The 18443-nt window shown below is 27.3% G+C and overlaps 1 protein-coding gene across 2 annotated transcripts in view; it reads right to left on the reverse strand.

The window, feature by feature from the left end:
- Window positions 1-18443, reverse strand: part of LOC100215268 (splicing factor 3A subunit 1) — a 32366-nt gene that overhangs the window by 5789 nt on the left and 8134 nt on the right. The window contains exons 6-13 of one of the 2 annotated variants that reach the window (XM_065809954.1): window positions 17450-17528; window positions 15105-15185; window positions 14955-15017; window positions 14093-14183; window positions 9839-9910; window positions 9687-9763; window positions 9324-9449; window positions 1126-1444 (exon numbers count right to left, since the gene is read on the reverse strand). In XM_065809954.1, coding sequence (XP_065666026.1) covers window positions 1126-1444; window positions 9324-9449; window positions 9687-9763; window positions 9839-9910; window positions 14093-14183; window positions 14955-15017; window positions 15105-15185; window positions 17450-17528 — 908 coding nt within the window. Of the gene's footprint in view, window positions 1-1125; window positions 1445-9319; window positions 9450-9686; window positions 9764-9838; window positions 9911-14092; window positions 14184-14954; window positions 15018-15104; window positions 15186-17449; window positions 17529-18443 lie in introns of both variants that reach the window. The other variant, XM_065809955.1, reaches the window with a different exon arrangement.

The following is an 18443-nucleotide window of genomic DNA, read 5'->3' on the forward strand; positions in this document are numbered from 1 at the left end:
CTGAGAAAATGTAATAATAAAAAAATATATAAGACATAAAGAAAAGAAAATAATCAATATAATAATATTGTTAAAAGATTATTTTCACAAATTATTTCGGGCTAATAGATAATGAAGCGTAAAATATATAACCGCCCGAGTTATCTCGGGTTTGGTGTTTTTGGACCATATACATGCTATATACCCGAGATATCTCGGGCCTGGTCCTTAAGGGGGGGTTAATAGAGTTTTTAAGATTGATGAGAATATATGATTAAACACGACAGGCAAATTTTTTTTTAAACAAACCTACTTTACTTTCGTGGTGTAAAACAAAAACAATTGATGATTTAAGTTGATTTCTTTTTTGTATGAAATCATAAATATGCTGTAGATTTAAAACTTGTGGAAAAATTTTATAAATAAAACTACAAAAATTTTTTTTTTAATACTCTATGCATACTGCAACAATTAATGATGAAAATGGTGGTAAAATTTATAACAAATTTTTGACCCTTTCAATAATCACAAAAATAAAAATTCATCACATTTAAACAGTCTCTGCTACTCTGCAGTAGAGCTGTTTAAATGTGATGAACATTTGTTGGTTAGCAGCTTCTGCTACAAACACATATTTTATTTCTTTTGATTTGGTTATATAAAGAAAATTGGAATAAGAGCTTCAAATTCAATTTTTTTTTAACTTAAAGTATTTTATAGAGAACTTTTTGCACTATATAAATATATAAAAATTGAAAATATTTAAAAAAAAAATTGATCTTCATGAGGAAAAAAAAAACGTTTACTTTGCTGTTGTAATTGGGGAAATGTAAACTTTGAAATAGTAAAAATGAAATAATAAAACTTTAATAATAAACAAAATATCAAAAAAATCAAATTAAATATAAAAAGAAAACTAATCAATGTGTGAAGTGAATGTTAAATACTAAAATCCCTAGTCTGTGTTAATGTTAAGATTATAATGTCTTAAAAAATCTAAAATCATCCGACTGTGATATTGTTGTCATGACTTTTAAGTTTTATAACTTTTAATGCTATGTTATTTTCAATTCCTTCTCAATGTTGTGGTTTAATTTTTTTTTATAAAAACAAATAAACTTATGAGTAATAATATTTTGTAAAAACCTTCTGCAAACACTTGCTCTTGTTGACGTTTTTCTTCAATTGCCTTTTCTTTCTGCTCTTTCCATCTTGGATCAAGTAAATTTATTTTCATGTGGGAAGCCATTGATTCAACAGGAACTTTTTCTCCAGTAAGTGGTGATATTAGGAACTGATCTGCCAGTGAAGAAAGCAATGTAGAAGGTTTTACTTTAGGATCATAATTTTTACGAATTGTTACATTTGAGGGTATCATTGGAGGAGGAGCAACAGGTGGAGGCATTTGTGACTCTTTTTCAGGGTCTTCTTCAACCTCATCTTCATCAGCATCACTTTCTTCTTCCTTTAAATAAAAAAAATTGATTTAAAAAATTGATTTAATTCCCTAAAAAGTTCAAATTATGATTAAACTGCTACTTTAAAAACAGTTAATGCAAGAACACTATTAATGTACCACACTGTAACTTACAGTGTGCAGCAAGGACACTATCAATGTACCACACTGTAACTTACTGTAATGTGTGGTACATTGATAGTGTGCAGGACACTGTTCTATTCTAGACTGTTTTCAACAGTGTTTAATGAAATCTAGATACTAATTTGTGTGCCATTAAAGTTAAATAAAGACTACTTGGCATAATATATATTATTATTTGCTAAATTAAAAATTTGCAATATCTATTATCTAAATATTAATACGCTAATGAATATTATTAGTGCGCATAGTTACGCCTATTGTTCGTATTGTTAATTACGGTTCTGTATTCTGTAAAATACACTAATTCTTAATTTTTAAGTAGTTTCTAGACTTTTATATGCGCGGATATATGTTCCATGCGGTCTCTCGAGTAAGGTCAACAAGCAAATTAGAGCTAATATTTTCTTATTTTCAAGAAGAATTGATGTTGTTCATTGTTTAAAATAAAAATTTAAATAATTGTTTGTTTGTTGTTGGTTGTTTTTATTTTTCTAATTTTTATTGCCTGTTTTCATTTTTTAAAAGAAGTTAAAACTAAAATGACTGGTAAAATAGTTTTTTGAGTACAATGTTTCTTTTTTAGTAAACTGTTTCAGTTTTGTCGTTAGTCTTTTTAGAACATTTTAAGCAAATATTGTTTTATTTTTAGAGCAGTTAAGAGGAGCTGATGGCTTTTTTAGTAAGTTCAATTCATTTTCTTATTTATAGATTAAGATTATTTTTTGTAGAAAGAATAATGAGAATAAAATTTTATTTATGTATTTAATATGAAAAGTTAAATAAAGTAAGACTGTTGTTTGTGGTCATGTAAGTTTATATACATAAGTTTGCGTTTATTTCAATCTATTTTATATTTCTCTATACCTATATGTAATATTTTATATTCTTAGGAAAAATAATAAGGAATAGAAAAGTTAAAAAAAATTCTTCTGGAATTTGTCAAAAGAATGTTGTGTTACGCTTTATTTTAAGGTATCTGAATATGTATTTATTAGAAATTTTTAATTTTGTTCTTAAATGGTTTCAATTTTTTCATTACAATGATGTGAATTGTAGTCTGCATTCTTTGTTACATTAAAAATAATTGATGCTAATAAATGTTGTTTTATAGTTGTTAAAGGTTTGCGTATATGTTTATATTATGCTCAAAGTTAAAAAGTTTTTGATAAATACATGTATGTGGTGTGGTATAAATACATAAATGTGTTTAAATATGTATATAAGGTATATATTTAACCTTTAACATATTTAAACACATTTGTTGTGTTTATAATTGGTATATATGTTTATATTATGTTGTTCCCATGTTTTCAAAGTGCTACGGCATGGTAAATGTGTAGAGCAAGATTTGTCGACCTTGCCAGCCAAGTGATGTACTTATAACAGAGAGTTACACAGCAGTGTTTAGTGTCAACCTGTTACTGCTTTAGGTTTGGGTGTTTTCAAGCCTTTATTATTAACTATTCTAAAAATACATAATGTATTTTAATAACACTTTGCGTAATGTTGTTTCTTATGTTCTGATAAATGAAAGTTATGTTATATGCATAATATTAACTTATGATGTGTGCTATTGTGTGTTGTTGCTGTGATGTTGTTTTTTTGTTATCTTTTGAGTTGATAGACATTTGGCTTACCTTCATTTGGTGTCTATTGTTAAAAAGGATAAACAGGTAATTTTATTATTAAAAATCACTGCCTTGAATCATTCGCTAAAAGCCTAGACAAATTATTTTGTCATATGCAATTTATTTTATCTCAATTTGATTTTTTGTCTTGAGCGCTGTTTACTACATGATTTTGCTATAAATATTTTGGAATCATGATGTACTAGCATAAATTATTTTCTAAAAGGTAACATGAAATAATAATATTTAACAAATACTACTCTGGTAAATCACAACAGTTTTTCTCTATAAGGTACATTGACTCTCATTTTTTGTATGTAATGTTTTTCTTATTTATTTACTTATTCACTAGATATTTTATTTTAGATTTATCAGATTATGTATTTATGTTGTACATAATACATAATCTGATAAATCTAAAGCTAAGTTATTTTTTTTTCAAACATCTCCTAGCTGATATATATATTTTTTTAAACTCATAAGAATATTGTATTGTATATGTAATCTTAGGCCAAATCAAGATGTTCTGCCGACATATTGTCAACTATACATCTATGAAGCACTTTCAGCAGTAAATTTTAGAATGGGGTAATGATCTTTGCTTAAATGGTTAAATGTTTCGATTGCAAAATTTTACTAGTGAAGAGAACCCAATTTCTCCTGCATTTAAAAACATAGCTGAAGTGGAAGATGAAGAAATTTGCCGAACAGCTAGAGAAGGTTGCTCAGTATCGGTTATAAAAATGACTTTACTTGAAGGGCCAGATAGACAATACTATTATCTCCTTTCACATGATGTTGCAGTTGTATTTGTTGGCAAAGATGGTGCTCCACCTGCTTCCAGGAAAGTTGTTATTTACCCAAGAGGTCATCCTTTTAAAAATATATCAAGTATGTCTACCGACTTAGATCCTATGGTTTATTCTCTATTTATTCCAAGGGGAGATGGTGGTTGGCATTATCAATTGGTTCACCACCCTGAATGTGCTACATTGGTTATAAATCATGCTACATTATCTCAGTATTACAATTATAGACTTTTAATTAGACAATTAACCTAAACAGAGAAGCAAGCAGTATGATGCCTTACACAAACATGTTCTTTTTTTTAGTTGCCTTTGTCATCACTTGATTAGTTTGCTTACTGTTGAAACATGGTTTTAATTTTGTAAATTTAATGATATGAAATTTACTCTATTAGTCATTAGTCAACAGTTAGAGAGAAGCTGGAACTTCAAATAATAAGGGTAAAAATAGTTTTGTTTACTGGTAACTTAATAAAACCAGTTAATATTATTTATTGCGTGTCTTTTACTTTTTTTAATATGCTGCTTTGGAAACACTTTCTTTCTCTCTCTCTCTCTTAGATGAGAGTTAAATGAGAATTAGTACATGGAGCATCAATAAAACATGTAATTACTGAGCTCTTACGTATTTCCTAATACCATAATTGATAATGACCATATATATAAAATATTTTACGAGTTGCTTGCTATTTTATGATATAATTATTCAAATTGTTTAACCATAATTATTAAATATTGAAACAAATAAAATCTTTTTAGTTCAAGTATTTTAGTTGATAAAACATCTTATTAATTTGTGGTGTTATTCAGCCGTGTTTTTACGTTAAGTTGTCTAGCCTTTTCATAATTTTTTCTTTTTTAATTATTTTGGAGAGACAGTAATATCTGTAATGTGTGCTTACAAATATCTTATGCTATGCGCTATTGTTTCTGTGTTTTGTGTTGATAGAGCTGGGCTGTTATAGCTATTTTTTTAATTCTTTATATTTTTTGTTATATTATTATCTGTTATATTCTACTAATAATAAAATGCAAATAATACTTTTGTAATTATTTTTCTTTTCTTTTTTTAGGTGTTGGCTTTCTTTACTTTACTTGGCTTTCTTTTTATGGTACCTGCTGTGTGTAACAGATTTAAAAAAAAACTTAACGATGTTAATGTAGTATTTTTTTGTCTATAAGCAGTGATTACTATTAACCCATATTACGGGTTGCTTACTGCTAGTATTATAATATTCCTATATATTACCTAATATATATTATAAGTATAAATGTATATTAGGGTGGGTTGTAAAAACATTTTTTTTTAATGTCTGCTCCAAAAGTGTTAGTTGACTTTAATTAGTTCACAAATTTATAATATAAGTTAATAGTATACAAGTTAATAGTACACAATAACTATATAAATAAATAAACAAATAAATATTTGAAATTTTATAAAAACTGGCTTCTGTCTACACGTTTTTCTATCGAATTGAAATTTTTAGCATTCGCTTACAAGAAAATGGTTTAAAAAACATAAACAAAAGTCACTGATACATTTTTTTATAGATTTCAAATAAAAAATAAAGAATGCATTTTATTTGATTTATGGAGTTTAAATTGCAATTTGATGTATGCATCAGTTATAGTATTTATTATAATAACATTTAAAGGTATCCTATGATATTATAATAACATTTAAAGTTATGAGTAAAATTAACATCAAAAAAAGTTGTTATGCATTAAAATTCAGCATCTTTAATTGACATATAAAAACTTCAATTTTTAAATTTGGTGAAGATACTTGTTATGCCAATTAGATTATGCAGCTGATTGTAAACCAAATTAAATAAAAAATAGTTAACTAGCAAAAAGGTTTCATTATATATTCAATATATATTCATATATTTTATTTTCATACTTCCAATCGAATTAGACCTTGCTAAAAGCTTCTTTTATGAAAAACAAAAATTGATGATAGAAACTTCTGCAAAGAAAAGAACCAGAAAATTCTACTAATGCAGAAAATGCTGTGTCACAAATTCAAAGTATTATTGAACTGTTTACCAACAGTTCAATAATACTTAATCAAGCCCTGTGTTCTCAAATTCTATGAAAAGCAACAAAAAAAATCTGTATGTCAGCTGACAAAAACTATAAAAATACAATGACTTCTAGTTCCAATGTCTCTTGGATTTTTTAAAACTCAAGATAAGTTTTGCAAATAAATTTCAGTTTTGTTTGATGTTGTTGAATGAGAATGTGCCCAAGATGGAAAGATTTTCTTGTAGTTAATTAATCCAGTTGAAAGGTGCAAATAAGTAGTACAGTGGTTAAAAAGACTACAAGGAAACGACACTAAAATAAGTTAACTAAGAAAGACACCAGAGATGCACCAGAACAACAACAAGAATCATTTATTACCAAACAAACAAGAAATTATTCTTTACCAGTGGGGAGACTGGTGAGGATAGAGGAAAATAGAGGTTCTAAGAGTCTTGAACATAATTGAAACCTGAACTTTCAAATGACACCAAGTAAATCAACCTAAAGCACTGCTGGTGAGGTCTGGCTGTTTTGTGAATTTTCAGCATATAGCAGAAGTAAAGGTGCAAAATTTGATTTTAGATGGAGCAACTGCTTCTATTGTCAATGCTACTCTTGGTACACAACATTACAGAGCTTGGTACATTGCAGAGGATAAAACTGTTTCTACGGCTCTCATACAGTTTCTTAAAGAAAAAAATATTGACAGAATTAAAGCATTAGCATGTGATGGGACTATTCCATTGAAATGTCCATTTCAATGGAATGTTTGCCGCCTGTATGCAAATGTATCGCCATTAAGAAACATCATTACTAAATTGATTGGGTCAACAACATTTGCCAACATACTTTCTGGACCTATTTGACAAGCACTATTAGATGTCATGAATTACCCTGTTATCAGATACAAATGCTTTAATCATTCTCAGCCTCTACATAAATTTCCAGACAAAGTTCGATATGACTTATCTAGCAACCAGAAATATAGGTAAAGAGTTACATCAGTGTTGATTTCCAGTCAATTTAATGAAATTTAGAGTACATGGGAATATAGTCACAGTAGATGGCTGATATCATTATACCTGTAGGCTATAAGCCTGTACAACAAAAACATCAGCTGCTCTAAACATTTTAATGGGACATACTGTGAATATTTATGTGCCTATTTACTTTAAAGTACCATAAGCTAACAATTATTGATCCTCAAAATCTGTTTTTTTCAACAAAAAGAAATGAGTTAATACCACTAACTTTTTTAATTTTATAGAACTTCAAAATATTTTTTATCAAATAGTATAAATGTGTGTTTAGATAACATGTTTGACACCATACTGAATTAGCCTGCTGTCTGGGGCTTTAATACAAACATTTACTATCTTATAGCCTGCTCCCACAAAGAGGTGCTGCTAAATCGACAAAGGGTTTGGGATAAAGCAGCAATTTTCCTTTCATTATTCTTCATTTTTTTCTGAAAAAGGCATATGGCATAAAGATAAGCAAAATGGGTAAAAAAGTACTGCATTGTGATTATATTTAATTTTAAACTGCATTTAAAAATCATTTAAACAAATATACAAAAATTACTAATAAAACCAAAATTTGGTATTTGAAATAGATTAAATTTCCTTATAATTAATTTCTTAAAACAATCTTATAGATAATCTTTTATTAGCTTACCACAATTTATTTATTTTATATATATTTTTTACATATTTAATGAACTATTTTAAACAAAGATAATAAACAATTTATAGATGAATTTTATAAGTTACCAGTAAGATATTTGTAAATATAATTTATGTAAATATAATTTTGTTTTTTATCAATTCTACACCATGTAAAGAACTTTACATGGTATAGAATTAATAAGAAACAAAAAATTTTAAATCCATTTGTGTGAAGAATTTTCTTAAAAAAAAACACTTCTCCTTTTTTTTTTAAAAAAAAAAGTTTTTAATTTGCTTTCACAAATTTTTAATTATGATGGAGAGACTTACTAGTTTATGACTTGTTTTGTAGCACCACAAGTATCATTAATCTGCCTATAAGGCGAGCTGGTGTGTTTACACACCTTCCGCATCACATTATCAGGCTGATGTGGGGCTTATCATTGCAAAACGCATCTGTAGGATGCGCTTGGTTAGAAAATGATACTCTGTATGTGATACAATAGTTGATAATGATACTGTGTACTCTGAATATGTTAATAACTAGTTTTTAAGATACAAAAATCATTTTGACTTTTTCAAAAATTTCAAAATCAATGTATATTGAATGCTCGCCCAAAATCATCTTTTATCAGGCATAATTTAAACTTATTTAACACCTAACCATCAAGAAATTATTTAGAAATAGACCACAAAAATAAATAAACATTGTAAATAGATTATTTGATAGTACCTAATCGATTTCAGCTTCATACTAAAAAAAAGCAAGAACTTTTATATTATAAGTTCAATTTTTTACATATTACACTTTTTATATGGGTTAAACTCTTAAGTAATTATTATTTATGTAAATATATCTTATAAATACATAAATTTAGGAAAATTAGTTTCATTCAAATGAGATATCACAGCATTAGCTTTTATTCTGTCACTTTTATATCTATCTATAATTATACTATTATACAGTAATTAGTTTTTATAAAATACTATATTTCTCTAGCCTTAATATTGTACCATGATGTTGCTAGTGTTTTCAAAAACTGTGCATTTTATTCAAAAAATGTGCATGTTATTTAAATTACTATACTTTTTTTTTATCTTTCATTTTTAACTATTAATTTTAATAGAAATTTTAAACTATATTTTATAATTTTATTAAATTTTCAAAAATAAAAAGGAATGTCACAAGGTTGTTATTTATTAATTTACGGTGTTGTTACAAAACACACTCTGATGATTGTTTATAAACAACCATTTCATTTTATAGTCTATGTTACTATAAAAAAACAACAAAAAATAATGTCTTGATAAAATTTTTTAAAGGATTTATGAATTATAATCTATAAGAGCAATTATAGACTATAACATTATGCTCAATGTATTACATTGCAATTTTATGATTGCATATGATTGCAATTACATTGCAATCATATGTATTACATTGCAATTTTGTTGACTCATAATCATATAAAATATTAAAAAAATTCTCACCTTGCTTTAACTGTTTTACCAAAAAAAATTCTAGTTCAGATGTGTCAATATTTAAGAAATTCAAGATGTATTTTTTGTACTTTATAATAATAATTAGTTAGAAAATATTGGTAAAATAACTTGCCATATCAGATCCTTCTTTTTCATCTGCTGGCTTTTCTTCCTGCTGGAATGGTTGATACAACTCTTCTTCAGCATCTTCCTCGACATCCATTTCATCATTTACTTCAGCTGGTGGTTCGCTTGAGTCCTTTTTAAAAAATACCTCATAAAATGGTAATTCAAAAAAATATATCATTTTTTTAAGAAACTCGTTTGTATACACACATATAAACATTATACCACACATGCATAAAAATAAAAAAGATTTTTTTTATATTAAAACCATGAATACAAAACTACAAAGTTGCTTTTTGTATTATTGTTAACCTAAAAATAAATAAAAAATATGAAATTTTAGAAACAAATTAACATTCAGTGAACTAACTTGTGATTTCTCAAATCTTTCTTGTGCCAACAAACGTGCGCCTAATTGATCTTTAGTAACAGGTGGTGGAAGATTGGCTATGAAAACAATAAAAATATAAGTAAATCATACTTTAATAGCTTCAAAAAACATTTATTTTATGACATACTTACAGGTTTCATCTTCTCTGAAATTAACAGTTTCAACAACAACAAAATCATGCCAATCAATTTGCGCAAATGCAACTAAAAAATATATATTTTTTTATAAGTATATATACAAATTTTTTATTTATAAATAAATTATTATAATAATAACTAGTATACTAATTATTCTCAACATTAAAACCAAACAACTTTATTTCATTTGGAGAGTTTGAGCAAGTTAAAAACAATTACAACACACATCAAATATATTTATGCAAATGTTTATAAATCTTTAAAGAGTAACAAGTAAATTTCAATAATAAAATATATTTTTTAATTTTAAATTTGTTTACTCCAAACAAAGCTACTATTATTTAAGATGTAAGTTACCAGAAAACAAAGAATATTATTAAAGAGCAAAAAATGGTTGACAGAAGACATAAAAAACTGTAAACTGTATGAGTCTAGAAAATATGAAGAATTATTCACTAGCAGTGAACTTTGTTTGAGTTAAAACAACTACAAGAAAAACTGACGACTTGAAATAACAAGTTCACAGTGCAGTGGAGCATACTTCAAGACCATGGTAGACATCCCAAACAATTGATAATGAACAGGGACCATTTCCCGATTCCAAAAACGTATTAAACAAAATCATCCATTGGCTTTTTGAGAAATTAGGTATTTCAGATTTTTGAGAGGTTTTGAGTGGAAAAAATTGTTTGGGATGTCTACCATGGTCTTGAAGTATGCCCCACTGCACTGTGTTCAGAACAAGCTAAAAAATTTAAAATATTTTATATTGATTAACTTTTGATTAATATATATACTTAATGTATGTACTTAATATATGTACTTTATGTATATACTTTTGACTAATAAAAGTTTATAAAATAACCAGTTTTTTTAATAAACATTATTTTAAATACTTTGTTTACAAATAACAGCTGTTTACCAATTAATCAGCTGATTTTAGTAAATGTTTACATAATTAATATCAACTTATGTGAAATTGTGCAGCACTACTTGTGTTTAAGTCGACATTGTTATATTTTACAAAGAGTTTATTCAAGTAAGAAATTTTTTTTCAGATATATTAATTAGTTAAGAAAATGCCTCATGAGGCAAAAACACATGATGAGTTTGTAAAGTTGTTCTGCATTTGCTGTTTTCAGAAGTCAAAAGATTTAAGATTTATTAACTGCAAAGTGAAAACTAATTTATCAAATAGAAAACATGATTACTGCCAGCTTCTCAAAATGCACTTTTGGCAAGATTATGCGAGCCAAAACCCAGATCTTCCTTTTATGATTTGCTCAAAATGTAGAAAAAAGTTGTTGAGTGTAGATCCAACCTTTAAATCCAGACCAAGTTATGAAGGTAAATGCCAAATATTAGTACAATTTTCATTAAACAATTAGGTGATATATAAATATGTTGCATATTCATGCCAAGAATATTTTTTTCTTTTAGATTTGAACACTAGAATTGTTAGTGGGGGCAAATGTGAATGTTTTATCTGTGAAAATGGAAGAAAGAATGGGAAAATTGAAGTTACAGTCCCAATGGTAGAATGCTTTACAGGAAATTCAGTTGCTCGAAGTCCTGAAAACCAGTTAGTAGAGAGAAATTTATGCAATACATGCTATGCCCAAATTGGAAAAGGAAAGTCTCATCCTTGCACCAAATTAGAGAGACAAAAGAATTTGTCAGCTATTGTACAGTCAGCATCCCATGTGACTAAAAGAGTTCTTTCAAGATCTTTGAAAGATCTTAGTTCAGATAAGGAAATAATTCTAAACACTTTTGGCCCGAATAAGATGGTTGTCAAAATTGGAACTGAGCCGAAAACCATATTTTACATCAGAAAAACTTGATCTATTTCAACTGAAACTTCACTGCAGTGATCGTAAAAGATAAATCAGTTTCTTCGGTCTGAGGGTCTTAATGTTGAACCAAGATTCAGTAAGAAATTGACAAGCAATAATAATGCTATTCTAGACCTTTTTAATGGAGAAAAGCTTTCTATTTTTATGAAGGAAACGAGTAATGCAGGGGAAAAAGAGGTAAAAATAAATTAAAATCTTTTTTCTTTACTAATCTCTAACAGAGAACACATTTTATGTAAGTATTTTTAATATGTACATAAATATTTTTCATCAAGTTATAGACAAGTTGAGTATTAACATTTAATTAGTATAACACAAGTGGCTAGGTAACTAATTTTTGATTTTGCATGTTTAGATGGTTGAGAAAGAGGTTCCTGGAGTATTGTAATGATGTTGAAGAGCTTGTGGCCCTGGTCCTTCAACACAGAAATCAGGTCCCTAATGATGTTGATATCAAGCTTGGCGTAGATGGGGGGCAAGGGTACCTTAAAGTGACTTTGTCAATTACATTAAAACCAGAAATGAAGACACATACTGTCCCAGAGAAAAAAATCGAAATGGGGAAGGATATTTAAGCCAAGATTTTAAGGATTCAAGTGTTCACAAAACTCTCATTCTTGCCATTTTGCCCTCAATGAATGAAAGCTATGTAAATTTAAAAATGATCCTTGATAAATTGAAGATAAATTCTTTGGACTACACTGTATCAGAAGATCTGAAAGTTTTGCTCCAGATGGTTGGCAAACAGACAGCAGCATCTAAACATTCTTGCCCATTCTGTAAAACCTCATCTCCCAAAATGATGAAATCTGAACATTATACGTTGTCTTCTCTTTGCAAACTGTACGATGATTGGATGGTGGACGGTGAAAAATTAGGAAATGCAAAAGAGTTTAGTAATATTGTACATCCACCTCTATTAACTGGGGACCCAACCAAGAAGATAATTGAAATAGTTAATATACCAGGTCTACATATACTGCTAGGTGTAGTGGACAAGTTAATCTCACAAATGGAAAAGAAGTTATTTGAAACCAAGGAGGAGGGATTTATATCTATAAGTTTTTTTTTGGGATCTATTAATCTCAACTGGGTATCTTACCAAGGGCAGCATTGCTGGAAGGCAATGCTTGTAACCTTTTCCTGAAAAAAATCGAGAGCTTGGAAGTATTTTTCCAACAGAAAGGCCTGGGTATTCAATCAGCCAAGTATATAAAAGTTTTATGAGACTTCAACAAAATAGTTTAAGGATGTTTTGGCAAATCTGTTAGTCGTACATATACTGACGACATAAAGGAATTCTCTTCAAGCTACAGGGACCTGGGAGCCACAGTACCTTTAAAAGTACACATAGTAGAATAACATATTAAGGAGTTCATCAAAATGAAGGAAGGACAGTTTAGTAAGATTTCTACATTGTTTATTTAGTAAATTTAATAATATTGAATATAAATACAATACAATACATTTAATTTTTTATTTGTCAATCCTATTTCCTTATACAAGATATATATGATGTTTAGAATTAGGTTACTGGATAGAGCAGGCCTTGGAGTCTATTTATCAAGACTTCAAGCAGTTTTGGGAAAGTCTAAAAGTTGGGCAGCATAGTCCAAATTATCTTACAGCACTGAAAAAAGCAATTGTTGCTTATAACTTTAAACATTTTTGATCTAATAAATTTAATTTTTTGCAACTCCTTTAATTTTTTAATTCATTGACACATTTCTAAAACCTAACATACCTCCTAACTAAACCAAAAATACCAAATTGACTCTAAAAATATGTTTTAGATATAAATTAGGTTATCCATTTTTTCGGAAATAAAAAGAAATAGTTCATTTTAAGGAATAATCATGTTTCATGTGTATAAGACAATTTGACAATGAATACGACCTCGGATAGTATTGTTGAAGAAAAACAAACCTTCTTGATTTTAAAAGACGGTCATTTTGACACAAAAAACGTCAAAATCAGACTTCATGTGATTTTTTTTATCACGCAACCTCTCAAAAATCTAAAATACCTAATTTCTCAAAAAGCCCCTAATGGATGATTTTGTTTAATACGTTTTTGGAATCGGGAAACGGTCCCTGTTCATTATAAAAAAAAAAAATTGTTTGGGATGTCTACCATAGTCTTGAAGTATGCTCCACTGCACTGTGAGTTAGTTAATGTTAAAATTAATAAATGCAGTAGTTTAATTTGAGACTTTACAATTTTCACAATTTTTGACAGCCTAATGAGACCAAATTGTCAATAACCATCAACCAGTTTTGATGAATGAATTACTATAAAGTAAATGTGAGGAATAAATTGGCTTAGATTAATTTTAATGAGTTTAAAACAAAAATGAAAAAAACAACAAAAATATGACAAAATATAAACTTACTCCTTTCTCTTTCTTTAACATCTTCTTCTTTTCTTTTTTCTCTGTCTTGATAACGCTGCCATTCAACCCGATACTTTACTCTGTCTAAAATCTTCAATTAAAATTTTAAATAATTAAAAAAACACTGTCATTCAACCTGATACTTTACTGTCTAAATACTTCAATTAACATTTTAAATAATCAAAAAAACACTGCCATTCAACCTGATACTTTACTCTGTCTAAAATCTTCAATTAACACTTTAGATAATTTAAAAACTGACAAATAAAATTAAAAAAAAACATAACAAGATAAGTAAATCCACATTTTCATAAAATTACATAAAATTTTCACCCAGTGTAACAATTAAAAAAAACAAAACAGATTCACCCTGCCTAATAGTCAGCAACATTTTTTATTAAACCAGTCTAACAGTCAACCCAGTGAAACAATCAAAAAAATTTTTTTACCCTGCTTAACATTCAGTAAATAAATTTAGTCAAACTATTTCTTAAACTTTATTTTAAAGACTTTTAAGCAGAGTTAATAAACAATATCTAACAATTTCAACAATAATAACAAGCTGAGTTAATAAACAATATCTAACAACTTCTAACAATAATAATAATAATCTAACTTCTAATAATAATTTAAAGAGTAACTGAATAGAAATGACTCATATCTAATACAATTTTAGTTTCTACTAAATTCTCCTATTTTGACTAGAACCCCCCCCCCCCCACCTGTACTCCTTTTATTTTTTATCAAACAAAAACAAAATTTGATTTGCACTATAAAAAATATTGTGTAGATATTAACTAGTTTGATTTAATTAAATCTAAGTATTATAAGTAAGTTATTATTAGAATAGATAACAAGTTACCTTCCAACAATCCATTACATCATTTGCTAATGTTTTACATATGTCAGCTGGAGGTAGCAATACCTTTTAAAGAAAATATAGTGAATAGTTTATAAGATGATTTTTCGTGTTATATCATTAAATAACACAAAAAACCAATAAAAATCTTACTTTAGTGTACTGCTCCACCAATCTGGTGAAATATTGAAACAAACTGTGTTGAGGTCGTAAGAAATCAAATTGATAGTTTCTCTAAAATAAATTTTTTTTTTTTTGCTTTTCAATTTATTTGCTGTTCTTTAGAAGAGAACTCTTAAAAACTTTACTAACTTCAAAATCCTTATTATTGTTACGAAGGTAACAATAATAAGGATTTTGTCACTCTTAGTCACTCAAGTGTGCAACTATTGCAAAGAAAACAACCATACTCACTCAAGCGTGCACAATAAGAAGATATAAACTAACAATTCATTCAACAAATGCCAAGAAACAATGGTTACCAAATAACTTGTTTACGAACTGGGACGCATCTAGCGTCCTAGAAATATATAAAGCAGTAGAGTTGGAGTAGAGTGACAGTCAGTTAAGTTAAAAAGAGAGAGATATGAAAGTTGCATAGTGGTGCTCGAGGAACGGCCACATTGTACTATTTTATTATATGTATATGTTGTAATAATATTATATTTAGGAAACAATATTGAGTTCAGACTTATGGTTTATATATATATATTTAAATAAAAGTTACCGTGTAACATTATTAATCTCTTTACAAATTGTTTTAATCATGTTAAATTTAGTTTTAAGCCATTTTAATACTAAACTAATTAAATAGCATAAATTATTAGTTGAAAGCAATTTTATGTTAAAGTTAAAGGTGCAAATTGTATCCTGATAAAATTTATTTTAATAATAGGGTGCATTTTAACAGTCAGACATTAAACTTTGCCTGATTAAAATCTTAGATTGCTTGTTGATCAAGCAATCTAAGTTTTTGATTGATGATCTTTGGTCAGATTTTGATTTTTGATCTTTGGTCATTTTGATGATCAAAATTTTTTAATGTTACAACTTTATCTACTTTTTTGTTCAAAATTTTTTTTTTTATTACAATTAAATAATAAAAACATGACAAATTTTTTAAACAAATTCTCAAAATTTATCTATCACTTGGAACATAATAAAAAGTTTGATAAGTGATACTAGCAATTTATTTCTACTTTATCTGAAAGAAGACAAAAACCTCTATCTGAAAGAAGACACTTATGACTTAAAAATCATTTGTATATTTCAAAACATCAGCTGAAATACCCAAAGCATCCCCAAAAGAATTGTTTAATTTGTGAAAAGAATCCAGATACACAGAATTTTCAAAAAGTTCCTGTACATAGTTTGATTGCAGAAAATTTTAGCATTATTACCATAATTATGTTCCTTTTAATAGTTCACATTTTGGATACATCAATCAAGATTTTTTTCATGCACTTTTAATCAGGCCTTAAAATACACATCAGAAACATCAGAGAAAATATCTCCCAAAACCTCAGAGAAAACATATACAATATAGCACTGTTACTATTTTACTGCTATACACAAGACAAATATAACTTAAACATAAGATAACATGAAGAGTTATATAGCCACACCACAAAAACTTAGTTAAGAAGATCAAGTATTCAATACTAAGGCAGGAAGCTTTTGAAATTGCTAGTTTACACTTATACCATTTAATAGAAGTAGGAAAGTTAGCTTAGCATAAAAAATTCATCTGTCGAAAAAGTCATAGGTAGCCATCTACAAAATAATACATTTTACAAGAATGAATAACATGAACATTTTATTAGAAAGTGCGTTGTTATTAAAATACCATCACTAACACCCGACAACCAAAACTTTAAAGTAAAATTATATATATTAAAACTAAAGGAAAAATAAATAAACAAAATACTAATTTTCATAAAAACACCAAGAATGAAACAAAATATCAGAAATCAATAAGAAGCAGAGAAATTGATTTTTCAAGAAAATTCTAAAAACACAAAAATTGTTTACTCTGTTTTCACAATAAAGATTTTAAGTTCATTATATTAAATACCAATAATAAGATTTAGCTTTTGAAAACTAAACCACAAAAATCTTATTTCAAGATAAATAAGCAAAATTAAGAGAAAATTCTGTATAAGATGACTTTGAAAAATGGTTTATACAAGAAAAAATATAAAGATTTATTGAGAATTTTAATAAATTAAATATGTAATATTTAATTTCTATTAATAAACTATATATATATATATATATATATATATATATATATATATATATATATATATATATATATATATATATATATATATATATATATATATTTATATATATATATATATATATTACATATATGTAATACTTTAAATATATGTACGAGATCTTTGAAATTTTTAAAGGATTTCCTAAGAACTTCTCAAAGAACTTTGCAAAGAAATTTCTTAAAGAGCTCTTCAAGAAATTTTTAATAAACTCACTTGTTCTCTTGTCATCAAATTCGTAAGAAAGCCTTTGCCATTTTTCGCAACAAATTGTGCTGTTAATTTTACAATGTCACTAAAATTAAAATTAAAAGATTTTACAATGTCATTAAAAATTAAAAAACATGAAAAACAATAGTAAAATAATAAATTATACAAGGTAAGATATAAAAGATAACAGATAAAAAAAATTTTAATTATCCATGTTTGGGTGTCACTGTTCCAACATTTAGTGAACCGAAAGTAGCTAAAAATGTATGCAGTACTTGTTTTCTTGTTACTGGACAGGGCATCTCTCATCAGTGTATACAAGCTGCTGCTGCAGACAACTTAATTGGTCACTGTTTAAAATTAGGAGAATATGCACAACAAATAGCCAGCGCTATTATTAAAAAAAAAAGGAGAGTGAAGGTATAGAAAAAGGGACATTTTTTAAACTAAAAACACAAGGAACGTCTATCTCTATTAGAGTTGAAGCTCCCAATTTAAAGAGTAGCAGAAGCAGTAAACAACTTTCTCTTCAAACAGTCATGGAACTGCAAGTCTCACTTTCTGATAATGCTACTAAAAAACTTTGTTCTACAATTAGAACTGGATTAAATAGAAAAGACTGTGGAAAAAAATATAGTTCAAAAACTAGATAATCTTAAAGAACAACTAGATGAATTTTATAGTGTAGAGCAAGTTGAATTTATTTCTAACCAGAATGAAGCTATCATAAGAGATTTAGTATATATTAAAAATCCTTCTGATTTAATCCTGCATATTATTAAAGAAAGAGGTATAAATCCATGTGTCTCTTTAGATGGTGGAAGAGGCTTTCTTAAAGTTGTTGTGAATATTTTTGAAGAACAAGAATCTGAAAATAAATTTATTAATAGTGGCGTTCAAAAAGTTCTTATTATAGCAATTGTTGAAGATATTCCTGAAAAATATGAAAACCTTAGATTAGTACTTGAGAAACTCAGTCTTGAGAATATAAACTATTATA

Source organism: Hydra vulgaris, chromosome 11, assembly GCF_038396675.1.
Source record: "Hydra vulgaris chromosome 11, alternate assembly HydraT2T_AEP".
Taxonomy (NCBI): Eukaryota; Metazoa; Cnidaria; class Hydrozoa; order Anthoathecata; family Hydridae; genus Hydra; species Hydra vulgaris.